The sequence below is a fragment of the Ischnura elegans genome, chromosome 3 (genome assembly GCF_921293095.1).
Source record: "Ischnura elegans chromosome 3, ioIscEleg1.1, whole genome shotgun sequence".
In the NCBI taxonomy this organism is placed as follows: Eukaryota; Metazoa; Arthropoda; class Insecta; order Odonata; family Coenagrionidae; genus Ischnura; species Ischnura elegans.
This window is the reverse complement of record NC_060248.1, coordinates 13,164,214-13,186,529: the sequence shown is the minus strand read 5'-3', so window position 1 is coordinate 13,186,529 and position 22,316 is coordinate 13,164,214. Positions and strand designations below refer to the sequence as shown.

At 37.8% G+C, this 22,316-nt stretch overlaps 2 protein-coding genes across 2 annotated transcripts in view; one reads left to right on the top strand and one right to left on the bottom strand.

The window, feature by feature from the left end:
- Nucleotides 1-1,207: 1,207 nt before the first annotated feature.
- LOC124155451 (succinate--CoA ligase [ADP/GDP-forming] subunit alpha, mitochondrial) lies at nt 1,208-6,413 on the bottom strand. Its single transcript, XM_046529271.1, has 7 exons — nt 6,218-6,413; nt 5,866-6,086; nt 5,525-5,746; nt 5,131-5,235; nt 4,867-5,046; nt 4,601-4,735; nt 1,208-1,720 (listed from the first exon to the last, which is right to left on the bottom strand). Exons 1-7 carry the CDS (start codon nt 6,252-6,254, stop codon nt 1,640-1,642), a joined length of 981 nt encoding a protein of 326 aa, XP_046385227.1. The 5' UTR covers nt 6,255-6,413; the 3' UTR covers nt 1,208-1,639.
- Nucleotides 6,414-7,637: 1,224 nt separating this feature from the next.
- The window catches only part of LOC124155450 (kinesin-like protein Klp61F), a 62,730-nt gene continuing 48,051 nt past the window's right edge, over nt 7,638-22,316 (top strand). The window contains exons 1-7 of the mRNA XM_046529269.1: nt 7,638-7,997; nt 8,586-8,733; nt 8,837-8,989; nt 17,666-17,823; nt 17,903-18,052; nt 18,143-18,379; nt 19,355-19,547. Coding sequence (XP_046385225.1) covers nt 7,945-7,997; nt 8,586-8,733; nt 8,837-8,989; nt 17,666-17,823; nt 17,903-18,052; nt 18,143-18,379; nt 19,355-19,547 — 1,092 coding nt within the window. The 5' untranslated portion in view covers nt 7,638-7,944. The remainder of the gene's footprint in view (nt 7,998-8,585; nt 8,734-8,836; nt 8,990-17,665; nt 17,824-17,902; nt 18,053-18,142; nt 18,380-19,354; nt 19,548-22,316) is intronic.

The window sequence follows — 22,316 nt, the reverse complement described above, 5'->3', positions numbered from 1 at the left end:
TCATTGTAATTCATGGAGGGTAAAGACATAGTGGGATGAGGTGTTGGAGGGAGAGAGATTTGTGATAGGACAAGTGGAGTACTTCTCACTCCAAACTGCATTCTTATGCCTCAGCACCCACTTCCCCTTGATTGACAAGGAGTAGGTATTCCTCCGCCGTACTACCTATATAAGTCTTGATCTCCAGGTGGGCTGGCATTGGAGGGCAGCGTTGTAGGACAGCATTCGTAGGACAGAGTTCGGAGACTTGAGTCTCTGAGCCTTGAGTCGAAGGGTCTTTGCGCAAAAATCCTTAATGGGAGAAGTTCTGCGGATAAGTTCGGAGGTACACTAAAATATGCCACAAGGTGCATTGTCGGAAAAGATAAGGGGAGATAAAGAAATGGGTGGGTGAGAAGAGAAAACTTTCAGTGGAGGAGTGAGGCGATGCAGAAATGAAAGGAGGAAGTGGTGAGGGAATGAGGTTGCCAGTACACCACACTGCCTAAGGAAGAAATCGAATGTGGGAAGGTACAGACTGGTGTTGAAAGAATATCTACCTTTGTTGGTAGAAAACCTATATGTATGTATGTACCAAGGAAAAACCTGGCCAACTTTGGTCGTAATGGTGTTAGATCTTGCCTGCCAAACAGCAGGCTCAAATCCTGCTTGGAATGGTTTTTGTACTGCCCAGTGCATGCTTGTCCATCTTCCAAACTGTAATCAGACAGGTCCTAAGTTGGCATAATATGCGAGTTGTCAACAAAACAATGATTAAGTTGCTATTAGGAAACCACATGATCTTCAAATGCCTAAGTTACAGGTAGGCATAAGAGTAACAACGAGATGTCTCTACTTGACATCTTCAACATGGATGATTTTACCTTGGTTTTAATTTTCTCTACAAAATTATTCCATGAATTTCTAGACATTATCTAATATGCAACCACTTAAAGAGATTTTCCGGATTAGAGGCCAAAATCCTTTACCTCAGTAGTTACATATTCCACAACATTTAGTCCATAAAAGGTCATGAAACTTGAGTGAAATTTATATTATTACAGTTTTCATGTTGGAGTATAATTAATTAGGCTGATAAGAAGTTATAAATCCGGAACAATGAAAATGTTCACACTGACATTGGGTTTGGGGATCTAATGGTTGAACATGGGTTAATGGACGTTTGAAGGAATAAAAAATAACTACATAGTTCAAAACAGTTGAAATATTTCATGTAACAAAATTAACCATTTAATTTGCAATGATTTTACAATTTATTGAGAGGGAATATTTTACCTATATATAGCACAGGTTTAAAACATTCATGCCATTTAAAATAATATATAATGTTATGAAATTCACCTTTTTATCACGTTTGTATAACAACAATTGGCATTTGAATAAGTCAATATTCAAGGAAACATTATTTACAAGTGCAAAACAGAGGTAATACTAGTAACCACTGAAAAGAATCCTCATCAGTTCCCAATCAGCTAAACGTATCAATACTAAGCGGGTAGTTCTTTAGAAATACAGAACTGTTTCACGATTATTATAACAAATGGCTAGCACTGTTTCCAGATCAAGAAATAAAGATTTTCAGAGGAAAACAACAATCTATCCACACACAGGTTAAAAGCAATGATTCTTGAGGAAATGTTTAAGCAACGCCTCGTTTCCTCATCTCTTTCAACAACGTGCTCCCAATCTGAGCAGGACTCCTGGTCACCGCAACTTCAGCCTACAACCGCGCAAGAAAAGAGGAATTCAGTCATCAGCAACACAAGTCAAATAAACAAACACCTAAATGTCATGCTTCAAACACACAAATAAATACGCTTTTTCACCTCTTTCAAGGCTTTTTTGGGGCATAAATTCAAATCTGAGAAGTATGCACAAAATGGGGTCATTAACCCAGACCCAATATAGTAATAATTTTAAAAAATTGGTAGATAGAAGGGAAATATAGTTTAAGACTAAACAAATCTTCCTCATTCAGCCATACTTATAAAATTCTAAAATAAAAAATACTTCAAAATTGCCGCCACTTTTCATGAGTTGGTGAATGTCATTTTGCCACATTAACTAATTTAAGAGATCCATTGTTCATTGAAGGAAGGAGTCATTTTCAAATTGTAAACAACAAAGAAACATGTGAAGACATTGAGTAGCTGTGATAAGTACATGGATGGCATAAGTTGAGATGCAATCAACTCATTCGTGAAAGGTTTAAAATGGGCTATTTTTTACCAGGAATCGCTCGAGTTGCATGTAATGGATTGAAAAAAAAATGGTCTCTTCATTTCAAAAGCTGCCATAATTACCAATTAGCATTTTGAGAAATAATAATGTGAAGAATTCAAAGAAAATTTATATTTTATGCATCTGCTCTATTGTTCACAAGTAGGGATGGATTGGTTTGGTTCCAATGGTTCTTGAGCTAAGTACATACCAGAACCAAAGCCAGAATCAGTACTGCATTTATTTGCATAAAAAATATTTTGAAAACTTTTTCTGAGCATAATTTACAATAAAGGCTGAAAATAGTGTGTTGTTATGGACTCAATCACTAGAGCAATAATTTCTGTAATGCATTATTTTAGGCCGTATTCATAATGCCCAAACAAACAGCAAGGCAAGGAAATGGAACATAGCAGCTCTGAAGGGGACTAACAAGGAAAGAAATCCAGAAATTAGAAGAGGAGTGTATCCAGGAGATTGGAGATAGGCAAATGATAGAGGAATTATGGGATAAGATTACAACTGGAATAATCAAAGTGGCCAGCGGGTGACTCCCTAATGACGGCCAGCAGGTCACTCCCATAAAGTCATCACCGTGGCCAGTGCCTGTGCACTTAAATAAGTCAATTTGATTCATTGATTAAGGGGTCGGTGAAGTCTATGACAAGCTTAAGTTGCTATCAGACAACAGAAGAGGGCAAGCCATGTCAAAAATTAAAGGAAAAGATGGAAGGATGCTAAACGAGCAGGATGGTGTTCAGAGTAGATGGATGAAATAAGTGAACATAAAGCTAGATGGACAAAAACTCGAGCAGGTAGAGCAATTCAACTATTTGGGCAGCACATTAGTAGAAAACATATGGTAGTAAGGACATCACAGAGAGAATTGCAAAAGCAAAGGAAAGACTCATTGCAAAGGCAAACAAAGACTCTGGTCTGGAGTGTAGCCCTTTATGGTATGGAGACATGGACACTTATGGAGTATGACAAGAAAAGACTGGAGGCATTCATGATGTGGGTATAGAGAAGAATGGAGAAGGTGAAGTGGATGGAGTGAAAGAGGAACAACGAAGAGCTGAACATGGTGGATTCGGAGAGGCAGCTTCTCAATGAGATATGGAGGAGACTGAAGGTTTGGTGAGATCTGAGCAGAGAGGGCATGTTGAAAACATTGTTCAAGGAAGAATGCTGGGTGAGAATGAAAGGGAAAGGAAGGGAATAGAATTTTTAGACAATATGAAAGAGGATGACAAGAAAATGCTCCATGTAAACCTACCTCGACCGGGAGAATACTTTCATAGAGGATCTTTTAAGTAGAAATTAGTTCAATTTGATACTGTCTAAAATTGCATATTTTACCTTTTCGTAACCTTTTCTAATTTCCAATCTATTATTTTCCAATGTATAAAGGACTTAAACCAAGAACCCAAACCTTACTAATAAAAGAGCAGAAGAAAATTAAGGTAATTTAATGTGATGCAGTGGCGTAACTAGGGATATGCTTTGGGGCGATGGGATGGCCTATGGTAGTGAACCCCCCCAAGGCAACGGGGTCCGGGAAAATTTTTGAAAAATGACATGTCTGGAAATATATTTTACATCATTTTGACACTAAAAATTCAACTCTAAGCAGATGCAGCTATTAAATGTCAAAACTAGACAGTAGTTTTAAATAATTCATTTATTTCTCTGAGGCTTTGGGGGGGGGGGGGGGGATCTATCCCCTCATTTCCCCTTCCCCCCCCCGCCCCCATAGTTATGCCACTGATGTGATGTGTATATGAGGTGGTTTCAATTGCCAAAGACTTTTGAAAGCATAAAAAATAGCCTTCAGGAGTCAAAGCTTAGGTGACCCAAAATCAAAAGTACAATTTTTTCCTGCATGAATAATCACAACATTTCAAGGGAGATGGTTGTTAGGTAAAAACCTCTAATTATCTTATCCATCTCCAGGTGATTTTTCTGTAATTCCAATAAAACATTTGGTCCCAAGGCTGCCAGTGCATGATGGGTCTGTTAAAAGGGTTTGCTGCCTTTGGGATACGAGAATGAAAGATTCAATAGTGGACAAGTGCTTGCTGAGGTTGAGTCGAGGGCAAGCTGCAAAATATGGAGCATTCCAATGAGGTAGTCAAAAGAAAGAAAGTGTATGGGCTGGCTGTGGTTGGTGCAGAACAACAAACGACTTGCTTTAGTTTAATCTGTTATTTCCTTCATTGACCCTTGATGGACCTGAGAAAGCTTACTGTTCCACAGTACTTCATTGAAATCGATTAACTGCAGCTCCAAGACACTCCACTTGAGCAATGCATAAGAATGAATTGAATTGTGATCATTTGAAATTGAATAAATAGCATCCCAGTGGAGACCTCATCCATACCTTTTCAAGAGCCGCAATCTTGTCGGCAGCACCGCCTTTGCCTCCAGAGATGATGGCGCCAGCATGGCCCATCCGCCGTCCAGGTGGAGCCGTCAGCCCAGCAATGAACGACACCACTGGCTTGGCCTTTGGGCCCTGCAAAGCATTACAATGGAGACCATACATATAAAGAGCAGTCATGCTTGACATGGGTTAGCACCTCTTTCTCTACCAATGGGATCTGATTGGGCCTCAGCCATTTTGGGGAGGATGTGTTGTCAACCCACCGAGTTATGCTTCATGAGGTATTCCGCAGCACTTTCCTCGGCCACGCCACCAATCTCTCCAATCATCACAATAGCTTTTGTTTCTGGGTCCTCCAAGAAACATTCGAGGCAGTCAATAAAGTCTGTACCATTGAAAGGGTCGCCACCAATTCCCACACACATGGTTTGACCCAGTCCAACCTGTTCACATGAAACAAAACTATCTCAATGCGTACGTGTCGATTGACACTCAGGTGAGGCAATGGATTGACAAATAAATGTTACCTGGGTTGTTTGCTGAACCGCTTCGTAGGTTAATGTTCCCGAACGTGATACAATACCAACGCAACCCTTTTGGTGAATGTGGGCAGGCATGATGCCAATTTTACACTGTAATTAACATTAGGCAACTTACATTAGACCAAAATATTAGAATATTAACTGAATAACGGACATTCATCGAGAAAGTCGAGAGAAATCCGTAATGAACTCTCTCTCATAATTACAACCACATCAAAATCTATCATCCTCAGCTCTAAGATAAGACCTGCACAGACGAATTTATCTACGTACCATTTTAATCAAAACGAGTATATTATATTGAGCAAAAGAGTAAATAAAGTAACGCCTTCAACTGTAACCGCATTCCTTCTATGAATATAATAATTAGGGATATTACCTGCTCAGGCGCAATAATCCCAGGGCAGTTGGGTCCAATAAGGCGAGATTTAGATTGCCTTACAAGCTTGTGCTTAACTCGGACCATGTCATGTTGAGGAATGCCTTCAGTAATACAAACAATCAGAGGCATTTCTGCATCAATTGCTTCTAATATAGCAGCAGCCGCCCCTGGTGGAGGAACATATATTGCAGTAGCTTCAGCACCGGTGGCTTCCCTTGCCTGGTAAATTAATAAATGACAAGAAGACTATGACTGACTGCACCACAGAAAAAATACGTACGGTTCATGGATCAGAATATCGTTCAATGAATAACAGGAGTTAATTCCATATCTATTACCTCTTTCACAGAATTAAACACGGGGAGATCAAGGTGTTTTTTTCCCCCTTTCCCAGGAGATACACCTCCAACCATCTTGGTTCCATATTCGATTGCTTGTTTACTATGAAAGGTTCCCTGCTTACCAGTAAAGCCTTGACAAATAACTTTAGTAGATCCAGTCAATCTAATATTAGGTCTCGTAGACGTGTAATTAGTCCGGACATTACCTATTTTCGGAACTAGAAAAAGAGAAAAACAAAGAGGTCGAACAAAAAACTCATTTACAAGAAAATAGTCACGTTATCAACTGAAATTTTTTACACTATGAAGTAAATGATAGTATACGATGCACAAGTAAAGTAAACAATACCTCCAATTCTAAACATTATTCTCATAGAGGATGCCATTTTTACTAAGAAGGATGAAGAGAGCTAAAAATATAAACAGATTTCCAGTAGATTCGCCTACGCGGAGCTAGAGGAAGAAAGAATATTTATTAGGATTACTTTATCGTATGCAACGATACAAAGGTCGAAACGGGTCGAAAGACAAAAGATAGCTTAAAGGTGGTTTATGGTATTTAAGGACATAGAGGTTATGGTAAAAGACAAGCAGAAACCCAAGAAGAGACATTACATAGAATTGCTTCACTCGCAGATCCTGTAATAGTAGTTTATTTTTTAGTTGGTAGACGGCGATAGCATCTAAATCCTCTTAATTACCGCGCAGTCTGACTTATGCGGCTCAAATAAAACAGATAATCCGTGAAGGCATATCGGCCTCTTACCCGAGTAAGGGCTACCACCATCTCTACCAAAAGCCAATTAGTTAATACTCCTATTAGAGTTGCATTCCACTCATCTTTCTTCTATCCTTTTATCGATGGCAGGTGAAACCAGTGGGCGCGACATTGCGACCCGCCCGCCCGAAAACGGATTTCTCCTTCTATGGAAGGTCGGACTCCTTTAATTTAACTGATGGAAATGTAACATGAGCACAATTACAAGAATTTCCCACTATATTCACCAAGGAATATCACATTATATATTTATACTATTTCATTCATTCTCAAAACCACAGTCATGCTGCATTTGTGTAGTTATACTGATTATACCTCGACATAAATTCTCAGAAGGCGAAAGAAAGAGATAAAATCTCTGATTTCTTGCTTCCATTAGCTAAATAAACCATTTTTCACCAAATTATAATATCCTTGACCATTATCTTCGTCCAGGTTTGCGTTATACATGCTACTATGTCTTTCATTTCTCCTTCTGTGAAATTATTAGTAATATCTATGTCTTTGAGCGAATAATTATAGATTAACAATAAAATTTACGTTATATGAAACAATGGCGTGTTGAAATAGTTATTACTTCGACGAACAGTTAAACAGCGAAAGAACAGTTAAAGAGGCAATTACAAAGCCGGTACGCTGAGGACAAACGGTCTGAGAAAGATAGACAAACATATCGTTTTAAAGCTTAAATAGGCATTTCTTGTCAAATATAATAAATTTCCATTATATCGATTACATTCATAATTGCAGCGTGCATTTAGAATGCTCCTAAATCCTCGGGTTTGAGCAAAATTAACGATGTATTTACTGCGAACGTTTACGGGTATTGGAAAGAGGTTAAACGCTTTTTTTTTAAACGTTTAAAACGCTTTTGGAACGTTTGGAACGATCACTGCGCTGCCGCCCTTGTTCCGCTAGCCTGTGGTGCGGTCCGGCGCGGTCCAATTGTCCTATGCGTTCTGATTGGACGACGTTTGAAATAATTCAAAATCGTGAAATTTCGGTTGTGTGTCAAGCGGGTTGTTGTTGTGTGGATCGTGTGTATTTGTGAAGGCAGATGTTAGGGTTTCGAAGATAGATATTTCTATTTACCGGCTATATTTGTTTTAGTGGCCGTGTGCATCAGGATATTCATACCTAACTGAACTCTGTAGCATTTCTTATTTTTGCTAGTCGCGATATTAGTAACACCAATGGGTAGTGTGTGAATCTGTTCTAGAATTTACGCCTGCCTTTGAAATTAATAAATATCTGTGAATTGATCAGCTCGCATCTGTGTCCCAGCATAAGAGAAAATAATGGGGAAACCACAAAAAGAAAACCAAAATATTCAAGTGTTCGTCAGGGTGAGGTAAGTTTTGGAGTGACAATATGTTCATCATTTGTTAATTAAGCTAACTTAAAGTGAACGAGACATGTTTATTTGTGTTATTGCACTTGGAAATGAGTATGAAAGAATGCCCTTCCTAAAAGGTTAGCCTTTGCACGTATCTACACCGGATTCTAACTTTGTCTAGTTCGAGGTTTTTGTGTATAGTAATAATGCTGTTGATGTGTCAATGATGTTTTCGGGACCGCTTATGACAATTCACGCCAGTTTATTCGAATTCAATATGATACGTTGGTCGTCTATTATTAAATCCTTTACCGTGACCCTCTGCCGTGTCGTGTGCCGGTTACAATTTTGAACGTGGCCCCCGATAGTTATTACGCTGTCATTCATTGGGATGCAAGGTGTTCCCCTTGATTATCGTGTATTATATGTACTTACGAAGCATAATATTTTGAAGGATAAATAAGTTACTGTAGCTAGTAATAGAATCTACCGAAAAGTCTGGTATTATGGTGGCAGTCGTTTAAGCCCCGTACTTGGGCCATGTTTTAGATTTAGTCTTTCAGCTGATTCACTGGTCGCTCTATGAATATATTGTTTCTTTAGGCCTCAGAACCAACAGGAAAGAGCGAAGGGTTTTCCAGATGTGATAGAATGCCCAACTCCAAAAGAAATTTTAGTGAGAGACAAGCCATGCCATTCAACGTCGAAAACATTTACTTTTGATCATGTTTTCAATATGGCTTCAAAGCAGGTAAGCAATGACCATAATCTCATATTATTTACCTTGATTCTATCATTCGTAATCTAGTATATTAATAATAAGTGTAATATGCATTTGTTGATCTTGCTTGCAGATCGATGTTTACCGACGAGTGGTGAAGCCTTTGATAAAGGAGGTCCTGGATGGTTATAATTGCACTGTTTTTGCTTATGGACAAACGGGCACTGGGAAGACATACACAATGGAGGGTGGGAGGTCGGCAAATTCTGTCGTCACGTGGGAAAATGTGAGTATTCACTCGAATGGTGGTACTTACTATGGAAATCAGGGTTGTAGCAAGTCCAATTGAGTCTTGATTTCTTCCTGTCTTTGTTTTATTTTTCATAAAATCATTGAGTGTTTTGATGGAGAGACACCTGGTAGTGGAGGATTTTATTTTGTCCATTGTGAAAGTTTAGTATGTTTTTTAAATGATATATCTTGTTTGTATTTCATGGCACATTGAAAAAATATAGTTTTGTGTTAACCACCAAAATTATGTTCTACATAATGAATATTCAGTAGTTGAAAAGAATACAATTTGCTTTCCACAAGCCTATACAACTTCCCAGCCTCCTTGACCGTTATTATTTGCTACCCTGTTTTCAAATTTCTTTTGCCTTTGGTCATGTGAATGAACTCTATTTGGTGTCATAGTAAAATATTGCGGTCTTTGTTTTTTCCCCCTTTGATTCCTAATAGCCACCATGTTTTCATACCAGTCATGGAATTTAGGGAAAGAAATAAAAGTCTGGACTGGATGTTAGGAAAATTAGAATATGATTAAAAAGAATCCAGAGGGGCAATAAAAAGGCACAAATCATAATTGAAAGAGTGGGGATTTATTGTGTTAGAGCAGTGAGGTAGGTAGTTTGTTGCAGTCCTGTTTGGGCAGCACAAATTAGTGGCAATGTGACACTTATTAACTTAATTCACAGAATACTTTTTATCTCTGGTTCAGAAAGACTTAGCCAACATTAGGTGGTGCAAAGGAAACCCAAAAAAACTTGTTTGCCTAAACTGCTGAGTGATTAGTAGTAGGAGCTGATAAAGACTCCGAGCTACATTCTAGATTGATATCTTTCAGAGCTATACAGGGAATATCATTTTGGATTGTTATTATGTTTCTGAGTGTAACAAAAACGAAAAGAGAGAAAAAGGAAAAAAGAGATAAGAGGAAAATTTTGCCAAAAGATAAATACGTATAGGAATTTGTTACTGCCGCAAAAATGACTAACTCTAGAAGTTTCCAGGACTTCATGTAGTGTTGAATGTGGAAGGCTCCATTTTGACCCCTCATTAATGTTCTATCTTTTTTCAATCTTTTGCGAGTTGTTTTCATAGCTCTATTTATTTGGTTAAGGCTTAAGGGCTAAAAATTCTTTATTTTGCTGCTTATGGTAGGGTATGAAATAGGAAATACCAATATTTTTACTGCTTCCTTAAATAACCTTTCTTCTCTGTGCTTGTTAAAATCACGCTCTTGCCTGAGTAGAATTATTACAGCTGCATTGAAGAGTGGAATGTCAGGCAAGACAACAGAATCAAAATGTATAACACTCTTGGCTCAAGTATGATTCAAAAGCAAAGAATAGAATTCCAGGTGACGTCAACATCGTTTTAGGAAGTCGAAGGAGCTTCTTAGCTTGCAATGGATAACTTTAAATTTTACAAACATTGTGTGCTAAGTTACCTATTCCTTGTCTTTTCTAAATATTATATTATTTAAAGGTATTGAAGTATTTTTGTGTGCTTTGAAATTCTTATCCATCACAGTAAGTAAGATTAATCTGGAATTTTGTTAAATTTCCCTGCAAAACCGGAAATTATGCATTAATTTTTCTACTCTTATTGGATGGACACCCTGTATATATAGTGCAATGTGTTTTTTATTGTAAATTATTCAAGGAGTAGTTTAGCAAAGAATATAAGTAACAAAGATCTAAATTTCAAGGTAAGAAAATTTTTTAAATTTTCCAACAAATTCCCGTAGTAATTTTTTTGCTGGGATGCCGTAACTAAAGAATTTTGTCCTATTCTCAGTTTAACAAGTACCTTACACAAATTTCCTTCACCTTACAAACACATGTGACACGTTTTGTGACAATGATACGTCTACGATACGGTCCGTATTCTTAGTCAACCCTGTAGGGCCAACCGACCCGGGATACGTCATCAGCCCCAACATAAACCGATCTTGCCCTACATATGGCCACTTTTGGAACTAAGCGGGCCCTACTTGATGTAGGTTAGCTGAACCAGCCCTACACCCTAAAAAAACATGGCGGCCAAATATCGTCTGCTGATCACTCGATTAAAAAATCTATGTTGTAATGCGTATTAAGCAAGATGAGCTCACAGGAACTATTTAAAAATGTACAGAAACACGTAAAAATGTTAAGGTAATAATACTACCACATTATAGCCACCAAGTTAAATCAATTATAAAATTTACTGAACTAATAAGAACGAGATAGTGGTATACGTGCACTTTGTTTCTACGAATATATAATAATATTTTTCACGTTTGGCACTTGGTATACCGTTAAGGAAACCAATACTTCCGTAATTTCGTTCATCGCCTGATGATGCGCCCTGTAACGGTCGCGAAAGCTTGCACGACAAAGTGCAACACGCAGCTGCACCCGGAAGCCGTTAGCTAAGAAACCAATACTTCGTTTACGTTTAACCATAGAAAACGTATTTTCATGCCTCTATTTCCCACATAATTAACTTAACCCTTAAACAGCGGAGTTTTTTTTTCGGAGTTTTATTTTGTTTTTCCGTTAAAAACTGCTTAATTGCTGCCCAAGGATTCAGATAAACACCAAGTTTTAAAATTCTGTTTATTCGTTCTAGCTAGAGGGGGTGTGCCCATATGGGCACGCTAGCCGTTCCGGCCACCGGTCTGCATTCTGCAGAAGAATCGCTCGAACCATCATAATTCTTATTTTTATTGCGTGATACGCCATATATTTTTCCATTTACCTATAATACTTCTTTTATTTGGCAATTTGAAGTAATTTCAAATCATTATACTATATTATTTCGGTTTAAACATTTTTTTGGCTGTCCAAAGAACTTAACAGTATAAAACTCATATTTGAAAACAGTTATTGAATGATAAAAAACACGTTTTCAATGTGTTTATTAACAAAACTAGTCCTATATTGCTGATAGCCTTTGAATACTATATATAAGGTTTTCAATTGCCGAGTATGATAGAATTTCATTGAAGGCAAAGACCTATGTCGCACTTAGCACATTCTGAGCGCGCGCGGGAAGAATATTCTTCATTAGAACATCGGCATCTATAAAACGGGACAAATTGGTTATCTCTGCCATCATATCTTATGTCATCAGACTTTCTATGATAAGCTGCACTTGATAGGGAATTTTGAATACGAACACCAGGTCTGGGAAAGGTACATCTTCGTTACAAAAACACTTGTGCAATCTCTCGCCTAAAGGCTTACTGCGGTATATATGAACCAGAATTTTCCGTACAGATCCAGGCATTTACAATGACAGCATCAAGGAGATAGCTTTATGTGGACTATCACCATTTTTTCCTCTGATAACACCTGTACCTGTTGATATTTTGATCTGTTTCAATTTTGATTTCTGTTTTTTCGATCAATGGGATACCTTTGGGTATCCTCATTTCTCAGAACTGTTCCAGTACGCTTATATCCTTGAGATTTTAACTGACTTATAAGAGAAAGCTAGTAAACCAATTGTCAAAATAAATGGAAAATATTTATCGCTTGCTCTAGTAAATTGTCCAACATGATAAGCAAATACGAAGAGCATTTACCTACGAATTTATGGTAGTTATTTTTTCTTCGACACTCAGTCCTTGCTATATGCTTAAGTCCACCAAGTAATCTTGAGGAGTATTCAAGCACTATATTTTAAAGCCGAAACTTATAGGTTCACCCAGTATGAACTGTTTGCAGCCATGACTGCCAAAATACTGTATTTTATCTTGGATTCATCGTGTTTTAGCTCGAGGGTTGGCACATAGCTTTCTAAACAAACGTACTTTATCATATTTATGAATGGCCTAAGTGGGCACATTTTGCCACTGTTATCGTAGTGATTATTATCTGCGCAGTAAAAAACCCTCATTATATTTTGCAACCTTGTGAATGGCATTTTACACCAGAGTGTTTCGGACAATATCGCCACTCTCCCAAAAATTCTCTTCCTGCAGACAGCAATAACCACTCAGAATAGAATTGACTAGAACAGAGAAAAATAAATTTCTTCCGTCATGAACATTTTGGAAACCTCAACTAGGAATTTACCGGATATTCAGCGAAATTCATTTGGAGGAATATATTCTCAGCGGATGACTCGTCATCTCGTGCCTATACGTATGTTTCGGTCATTTTGCTGTCTCCTCCATCCTTTTCAGGACTAAAACTGACGGAGCTTGTAATGGTTGCTTGTTAACTTTCGCCTTGATTGTCTCCTTGCGACTTACAACCTTGGATTGGACTTAGTTGGAAAATTTGACTACGAAATCAATGTGGCCGATGTGATCAAGGTTCAATCTACTTTTTATTGTTTCAAAGTTTTATACGCGATACAAAACGCTTCACCATGAGCTTCATCATTGCATTTATCATTATCATTCTTCATACTAGATAGTTGAGCATAAAGTATAACGAAAGCACCATGAATAAAAGTGTTGAATAGTATAAAATGTATTTTTTGTACTAAAAAATAATGGAAATATTGCAAAAAAATACAGCAAAAAATATTGAAGTCGTTAAAATCGAGTGGCATAAGAAAAAATGAAAGATTGAGAAAAATTTAACGTTTTACATTGAAATTATTTGATAACAGACCCAATAACGACGTTTGTAGCGAAGGACACCCGCCAAAAAAGACACCCCTGGCTACCGGCTAGCGTGCCCATATGGGATCACCCAAAAATAAAATCAAATTCCTTGTCTCATACGAAAGATATCACAATGCTGGCAAAAGAAACCAAAGTGTATAACATTCATTATGAGGATAAGATTAAATACTTAGCCGAGTATCAAAAATAAAAAGGAAAAAAATCGCATTTACTGAAGACACTTCACTATCTTTTCTCTTTTGCCGCCTCGAACCGAGTGAGTAAGAATACCTATCATGCCACAGTCAACTGCTGGTATAAATGCTGTCCGTAAGCACACGAACCGAATAAAGTGATACATTGTAATCATTGTTGGCGAAAACAGCATGCTCTATAATGTTTGGGTCGGAATTTATACGAAATTATTAAGAACACTGCAGCTGTGCCCATATGGGCACGCTAGCCGTTTAAGGGTTAACTACAGGAGGTGAAAGCGAATGACGAACCTTGATGATGCAATGTAAGTTCCCACGTCAATGATCATATTTGCTCCGTACTTATTAGTATTACTCCGCTTTTGAAGTAATTTAAAGACAATATAATTCTACTTTTGGCTCGATATGAGAGTATTTGTAGCAATAATTAAGGTACCGACACGACCTGGCGGACGACACTGATTGTATATTTACCTTGAGCCGTTGCCCGAAAAATACGCCCGAAAATTATCGGACATCTTTTCTTAGTTTCATAGCTAGTTCCCATTACACCACGAGAGTGGAAAATTGGCGCTGCTCCATCATCTACGTCATCTCAGAGAACTTGACGTCGGAATCAACCCCCACCACTTATGTAGGGTCGACCGAGAAACACATGTTAGGGCCTTTTGTTATGTAGGGTCGACTAAGAATACGGCCCTACATGACCAGGCACATGCATGGGAGGGAACTTGCCACTTATTACCACATTGAGTCTGACTGAACCCTTAGGGAGAAAGCTCTGTAAAAAAAGTAAAATATTGTGATGTAAATTTGTACTTGTGCACTTCCAGTAAAATTCTATACAATGTTGGGAGTCATGTCTACAATTTTAAAGAATGCCCCTCAATTTGCTAATGCCAGGTTTATGATTGAAATGAGTATTGAGGAGCCATTTGGTGAACAGCTTCCCTCGGTAAAACTTGTCTTTCTCTTAGGTTACAGCTTTTTTCATTGTTTGTCTAAGGGTGCGATTCATAGACGACACTGAAATTGCTCACTTTACAAAGTCTCTCTTTACGGTAAAGTGAGACTTTAGCTAAAGTTCGTTTCAGAGTCGTCCCAAGGATCTCACTTTATAAAGTGGCACTTTAGCTCCTAAAGTCTCGATCATGCATTGAAATATTTGAGTGTTGGCAATGAACGCTGCGAAAAAGTGATGAAAAAGATGACACACGATATTAAATGCGTACTTGTTTACATATTTCTGGCGACTGGGTTTTCGTGTTGTATTTAGCTAAGATTTATAGCTGCATTTTCTCGTTTTCTCATATTATGTGCAAATTTAAATGAATACTGCGTCATTGAAAGCTTTTCCTCGCCATCTTTTTTTGTACGTTAATGACTGAGGTGGCTGAATAAAAGCTCACTTTTAATTAGCTTCGTGCATTGGGAATGCCCTTCGGTGTTTCCAGCGAAGTAAACATTCAAATGCTGATATTTTCACGTCATTTTATGATCATATTGTGTGATTAACTGCAAACCGTTGTTTGGACTACATGTTAGTCGAAGTTTGATCGTGTACGTTCATTGAAGGTGGGTGAAATAGTGAAATTCTCTCGCGTTAACTTGAAACTGTACCAATTAATTTGAAGATTTACCGATCAGTGGTTGTCTCAGTTGGACGCTTATTTTGAATGAGGTATGGGTGTTTGTTGAATTCTTTTGTGGTTACCAATATTTTAATTCTTGGAATGTTGACGTAAGGGGTTATATATTCTAGAGAAATGGACGAGAATGTACATTCAAGAATATCTATACCATCAAAACCATAATGAATGAATGGCCACGCAATGAAACATGTTGAATGTGAGAATGGACTTATATCAATAAATATCTCTTTGTCTACTTTAAAAGATGCCTCGACATATGTGAATACCTAACCCGAGTATCCATTCACGAATTTTGTGGTAAAAAAAGTCTGTGATGCTGTGTACATAAAATTTCATACCAATCCTACACCCTCGAGAAAACATTGCTTTTCTGCTGATAATATGACCATGAAGGAAAGTAAGTTTTACTTTTTATTGCTGCCTTTCATGACGAGATCTTATATCATCATTGTAAACATTCAAATGCATAGTCGAAAAACGAAACTGGACTCTAGTTTCAAAATCACAGAAACATGTTAAACGTGATATGGAGGCATACGGAAAGAGTACATAAAGCTAATATTGAATGAAAACGCTTAAAATGCAATGCAAGGTATGGAAACTAGCCTTTGGCTGGCCAAACGACATGGAAATCGAGTCTTTGCATACGAAGGCTATTGACGCCAATGTAAACAGAATTTTGCTATCATATTCAAGTATCTTTAAGGAAATTTCTAGAAAATAAACACATTAATAACCTAAGAACTTAACAATTAACTTGTATATAAAATCAACATAAATTATGCCAGCCTGTTCAACCACTTACTGTGTTGTAATTATCACACGACCTATAAGAGTTAAACTTCAAAATATAAGTAATGGGTCGTCTCCATCAATACCGAGTCGATATATATTCAGGGAAAAGACATATATTACGTGTCTGGTTATTTCTTGAAACGCGCCAGTTTGCTGCTGTGTTCTCACAAAAAAATTAGTTCCTATTCATTTCCGTAACCCAAATATCTTCATATTTCAACTTCAATAACAGCCGGTGCAGCCATATTTATTCGTCCGTAAAGGACACTTTAGCCCTAAAGTGAGCTCCGGTTGGGCACTTTACGGTAAAGTGACGATTCGGCCATTTTTCTTCTAAAGTGGCGTTTATGAAACGGAAAAAGCAGACTTTAGCCCGGCTAAAGTATACTTTAGCCTAAAGTGCCGTCTATGAATCGCACCCTAAGTAATTGAATTTGGAGTACACAAAAAGATATTTATTTCCTGCTTGATTGTGATTGGCCTAGAAGCATAATCAATTTTCAGCTAAGCACCTCCCTTCATTTGCTCAGTACATGTAACCTTCATTTACTATTCTTACTACCACGTACTATACTACTCTTAACATGCCAATCAGGTCATTGGATCAACTAAATTAATTTGCTTTCAGATTTGCAGTCAAGTAACAAATTTATTTAACAATATTTTTAGTAGCTACATTCCATCTCCTTCCAATGTTAATGGATCCATCTACTTCATGCTCACCTATATTTATATCAAGAGATCTGTCCTAATCCAGCAATCCAGATCTTTTTTCTTAAATGTCTTCTTTGCGTCTTTTCCTTTTATCATTCTATCCATCAAATGGGGAAGGTTAGGTCAAAATTCCTCCAGCAATATGTCTTATTTAATAATGGGGTAGTGCTTTGAAGAACCACTGAGTACAGTCCCTGTTAATAATCATGGAATGATAGTTTCATTTGTTCCAAGAAGTTTCTAAGAAATGGATATTGGATGTTAATAATATTGAAGTGGAAGAAAAGGGAACCTTTATGGCACAATCTGCTGGGATCTAATAATAGTATCCTCTTGCTTATGCATATCATATTTAGATCAAAGGAATAGAAAGCCGCTGTGTTGATGAATATTTCTCAGGACATTTACCTACTGTGCCAGTCCCAGCTTGTTGACAGTTCTACCAAAGTTACTTGGGGATGTGCAATGCAATGCTAGCAAAATTGTGATCTCCTATCATGGATGCATATGGCACTACAAATCCTAATAAATTATTCTTGTTCACAGAGACCTCGACTAGGATTGCCGCCTTTCTCTTAGTTTTTATATTTTTTTAAGATTATCACATAACTGCATGTAGATATGCAGTTGCATTTTATACTTTCTGCTGCTGTCTTATCTTTTCATTTCAATTGCTCTAATTTTTTCCCTTTTAATAGGATCCAGAAATCGGGATCATTCCTCGAACACTAAGTCATTTGTTCGAGGAGCTTCGACAAGAAGATGTTGAGTTTACATTGAGGGTGTCTTTCTTAGAGCTTTACAATGAAGAGCTAATTGACTTGCTGGCACCCCCAACTGATAACACTCGTCTAAGGTAAGCTAGTTTTTCTCTTGTGTCTCCATGAAGTTTTTGGTGAAGAGTAAATATCCTGATTGAAGTACTCTCACTGTAGGATATTTGAAGACTCGGCCAAAAAAGGATCAGTGATCATTCAAGGCTTGCAGGAAGTGACTGTGCACAGCAAAGACGACGTCTATCAGATTCTGATGAGGGGCTCTGAGAGGAGACAAACGGCTGCTACACTCATGAACGCTACTTCCAGGTAGCAGTTGTTTCATTGCATCTGTACCATCATAGCGATGATATGTTTCCATCTGTGTAATCCATATTATGTTTTTGTCCACCTTTGCAGTCGATCTCACACCGTATTCTCGGTGACTGTTCACATTAAGGAGAGCCTGATGGGTGGCGATGAGATGCTGAAGACGGGGAAGCTAAATCTGGTGGATTTGGCCGGTAGTGAGAACATTGGCCGGTCGGGTGCCGTGGAAAAGAGAGCTCGGGAGGCAGGCAGCATCAACCAATCCCTGTTGACCTTGGGTCGTGTCATTACAGCATTGGTGGAGCGAACGCCTCACGTTCCGTACAGGTATGCTAAAGAGGATGTTGTTCCTCATTGTATGTGCTCCAGTGAAATACATTCTACCTTGTTGATGGTGCGTGAAGTCTAGGTTTGATAGGCTACATTGAACACGTTGAGTTTGGACAATTTTTCTGCCTGAAAACTATGCTTTCTTCGAGGGATTCGGTGCCCAAAAGTGAAATGTACAAATTTAGCATGGTCATTGGAGAGAGAGATAATTGAAAGTGGAGGTAAAATTAAATTAGTGTATAGGTAGGAGAAGTCTAATGAATCTGTGGGGTTGGATCTAGCTGGTATCCTATAGTTGAAAATTGGCTGTTTATGGTTGACTTTGTTGTAATTGCGGTGCAGTTTTAAGTCTATGTTTATGGAATTCGAGAGATGAGACATGGTAGTAATGGACTGGAAATTTGGCTGAAATGTGGGACTCTGTATGTGACTATTTATGCAGAGAGGTTTGGGATGCAGTATAGGAGGAAAGGGATGGGGGAGACATCAGCCAAATTTGGTAGCAATAGGATAATACAGATGGGAGCATTGTTAAAAGGGAGGAATGGAGTGATATAGAATCTTTTATTCAATTGAAGTGCTAATGAAGGTCTAGGAGGATGGACTTGAGGGACTTTGCTACATTTTTTACAGAATAAGAAAATGAAGTAACATCCCACTTAAATAGTAAATAATTAATTATCTCCCTTACCTGCTTGGAGTAATATAGTTTTTATGCCTAGGTCTTTCTAGTGGTCTCTCTGTTTAGGTATTGTATTATTAGTGGTCTTGAATGTTTTTCTTCAGAGTAATTTAAATAGGTATATATAACAACTCAGAACTCAGAAGTTTGATTTAAGGCAAGTTGAAGATAACTGTGGTCAATCTTGTTAATAGGTAGAGTTCATTTATGTTGTACATTGATTCCTCTGCTGTGGGAATCTACACTCGGTTTTAACATCTTCAAAGAGTGTTCTGACTGGCCTTATTCAGAGAGTCCAAGTTGACGCGACTGCTGCAAGACTCTCTGGGAGGAAGGACTAAGACCTGCTTCATCGCTACAATCTCATCAGTTGCAGCCAATCTGGAAGAAACCCTCTCCACTCTGGACTATGCTCATCGTGCCAAGGATATCACCAACAAGCCTGAGATCAATCAGAAACTAACAAAGAAGGAGCTTCTGAAGGTCAGTGTGAAATTCCAATATTTGAATTATGGTGTTATGATATAAATTTTTAAATTCATCATAACGGACCCATCATATAGTACCTAAACTCTTTTAAAGATTCTTTTTCTTTGTAATTGTATAATAGCCATTTTATTGTAATCCAGTAAATTAGCACCAGAAATGTAGACATCTTTGTGTACCAGTTATGATGTCATTGATTATTTTAATCCCATTCAATTTTTCCAATTTTTTTTCACTCTTTTGGAATATTTATATGGCCTAAGAGCTGTTTTTCCTTATTTTGCTTAACAATATCAAATTTACAATCCTCATAACTCCATAGTGTTTACATTTTTTTATGAATATGAATTTTCTTTTTTGTGTTTGTTTAAATTATGAGTTTCTTTTGGTATTAATAAGTTACTATGTTATTTTTCATAAAATTATTAAATGAACACTGAAGTACAGAAACAACTGATGTGGGTAAGAAAAGGATACCAGATTTCCAGAAAAGTTTTTCAAGGCAAGCAAAACTATAACTGGTTTTTCTCACAAAATGTTTTATTCACTTCTCCTCCGGAGTACAGCGAACTGAAGTGCTTTTCAATTTATGTTTTATAAGTGCTATGTACAAATTATCCATACTGTAAAATCTTCTCCATATGGAGTATTTCTCCATGCACTTCTGGGGGGAGGAAGTATGTACTTGCACAAACATGAGTCTGATTGAAATTTTTGAGGTCCTTATTTTGCGAGGGCATTAGGGTGCTTAAGCCCGTACGACACTCCCCAATATATTGGATATTGGATTGTGGTCCAAATTACACTCACCAATTTCTAGTCCAATATCCTTTTCACAATATTGGGCCCAATTTCTTGCCCAATTTGGAATTTAGAACCGGTTCTATTTTTTTGCATCCAATCTCGAATCAGAAGTCAGTTATGTTGACTCCTAGGGGCCATAACAAGAAGCTCTTTGCAGAACATCAGGTTTGGCAGTAAAAAATTGTTTATTTCCAAAAATTTGCTTGAAGTTTCTAAAATGTGGACAAAATAAGTTGTTTCACAATTGTTTGAAGCGTATGAATCGCACAAATGCTTATACAATGTAAAATCATCTAAATACAATGGCATTCTCTAGCAGGACATTGGAGCACTATTTCGGACAATATTGGTGCAAATATTGATACGTGTCGTACGTTGCGTAAAGCCCAATATTATGCAAGCTGATTTATTGGCCAATACATTGGAAAGTGTCATACAGGCTTGAGGTCCATAGGCAGATTTAGGTGTGGGACTCATTTAAAATAATAATTTGCGTGCATGGTGTAGTAGGTGATAGCAAGCAAATGTGTTGGTGGGGGCTGCTCTGATGTCATTGTATTGTAATTGAGTATATTTACCCCATAAATGCAAAACATCTTTGTGTGCCATTTATGGTGTCACTGGTTATTTTGATGCTTCTCCCCTATTTAAAAAAATACCCTGGATCCACCCTTGCTGAGCTCCTCAATATTTTGTGAAAATTTAGTGATGGCGAGCAATTCCTTTGAAAATATCCATACAATCAAACTGATCGAGGGAGAAAGCAACACTATGTCACCATGCACAACTGTGTTTTAACTTTCCAAACAATTTTTTGTACTTTTCAACCACTAGTTGACTTACACCGTAGTGTCAGTCGATCATTCCCGATTTGCGTGATACGTTATAGCTTTTTTTTTGCTAATTAGAGCTACTATTGGACACATGTCTGCTGTGGAATAGCAAAATTTCATTCAAGGCCAAACTGATCCCCTCTGCAAGAAATAATATATCCTCATTCAGAAACTGACGCAACGGTTAAATGAGGATAAATCTTTGTGATAGCACACCTGTGTAGTAGGATCAGAGCAAAAGTACCCCAATGTAAAACCTATTAGTTTGAGTGTAAACCAGGGTAATTTGTAATAAAATGAAAATTAGGTTGTTTAACCAGGATGAAATATTTATTCAAACCTGTTTCAATTTAGGAATTTATAGGTTATTATATTTTTATATGTTAAGGAATTTATAAACGTTTAATTCTAGGTCGGTTCAACATTCCATTTATTGTTGAAATGACACTGATTGGAAATATTGCAATGTGTCATTTCAACAATATTACGAACTTCCACCACATCGTGCCTAACATCATACAAGATATTCCATTTATTCTTAATTGCGTGTTACCATCATTTCAGAAAGCCTGAGAAAAAATTTTGGAGAACGAATTTGTGATTTCATAAACGCACCAATTAAGAAGTCAAAATTAGGTGCTATATCGCAGTTTTAATTTTAATGTGACAACATTTCGGCATCCTCATAAACGAAAGGTATCATAGAGATAAAATTCTCATATATCATCCGGAATCCGAAAGTACTCTCGATTTCGTTCCCTTATTTTATAACTTTCCCGCGCCCGTGCGTGGATTGGCGCGCGCCTCTCCTCCATCGTGCATCGCAGGCGGTGGGTTGAGCGGCTATAGTGATTAGGGAGTGAAGTGGTGGTGGGTTCAGTCTGTGTGGTGGCGGCCGAGTTGAAAATATGGAGCTACAGCATGGGCGGCGGCCGCCTCTGCTGGATGATGATAGCGGCCGCACTTGTCACCCTGGTTCTCCTCCTGTTTCTGCTCTCCCGAAAGGTAGAAGAGAAGGGGCGCCGGGCAGAAGGCTAACCTTTTCCCGCTTTGTCGTTTATCCATTCGTGGAATCTCATGCGTACGCATGGGCCTTGAAAGTTACTACTTGTTGCATGGGGAAGGTATC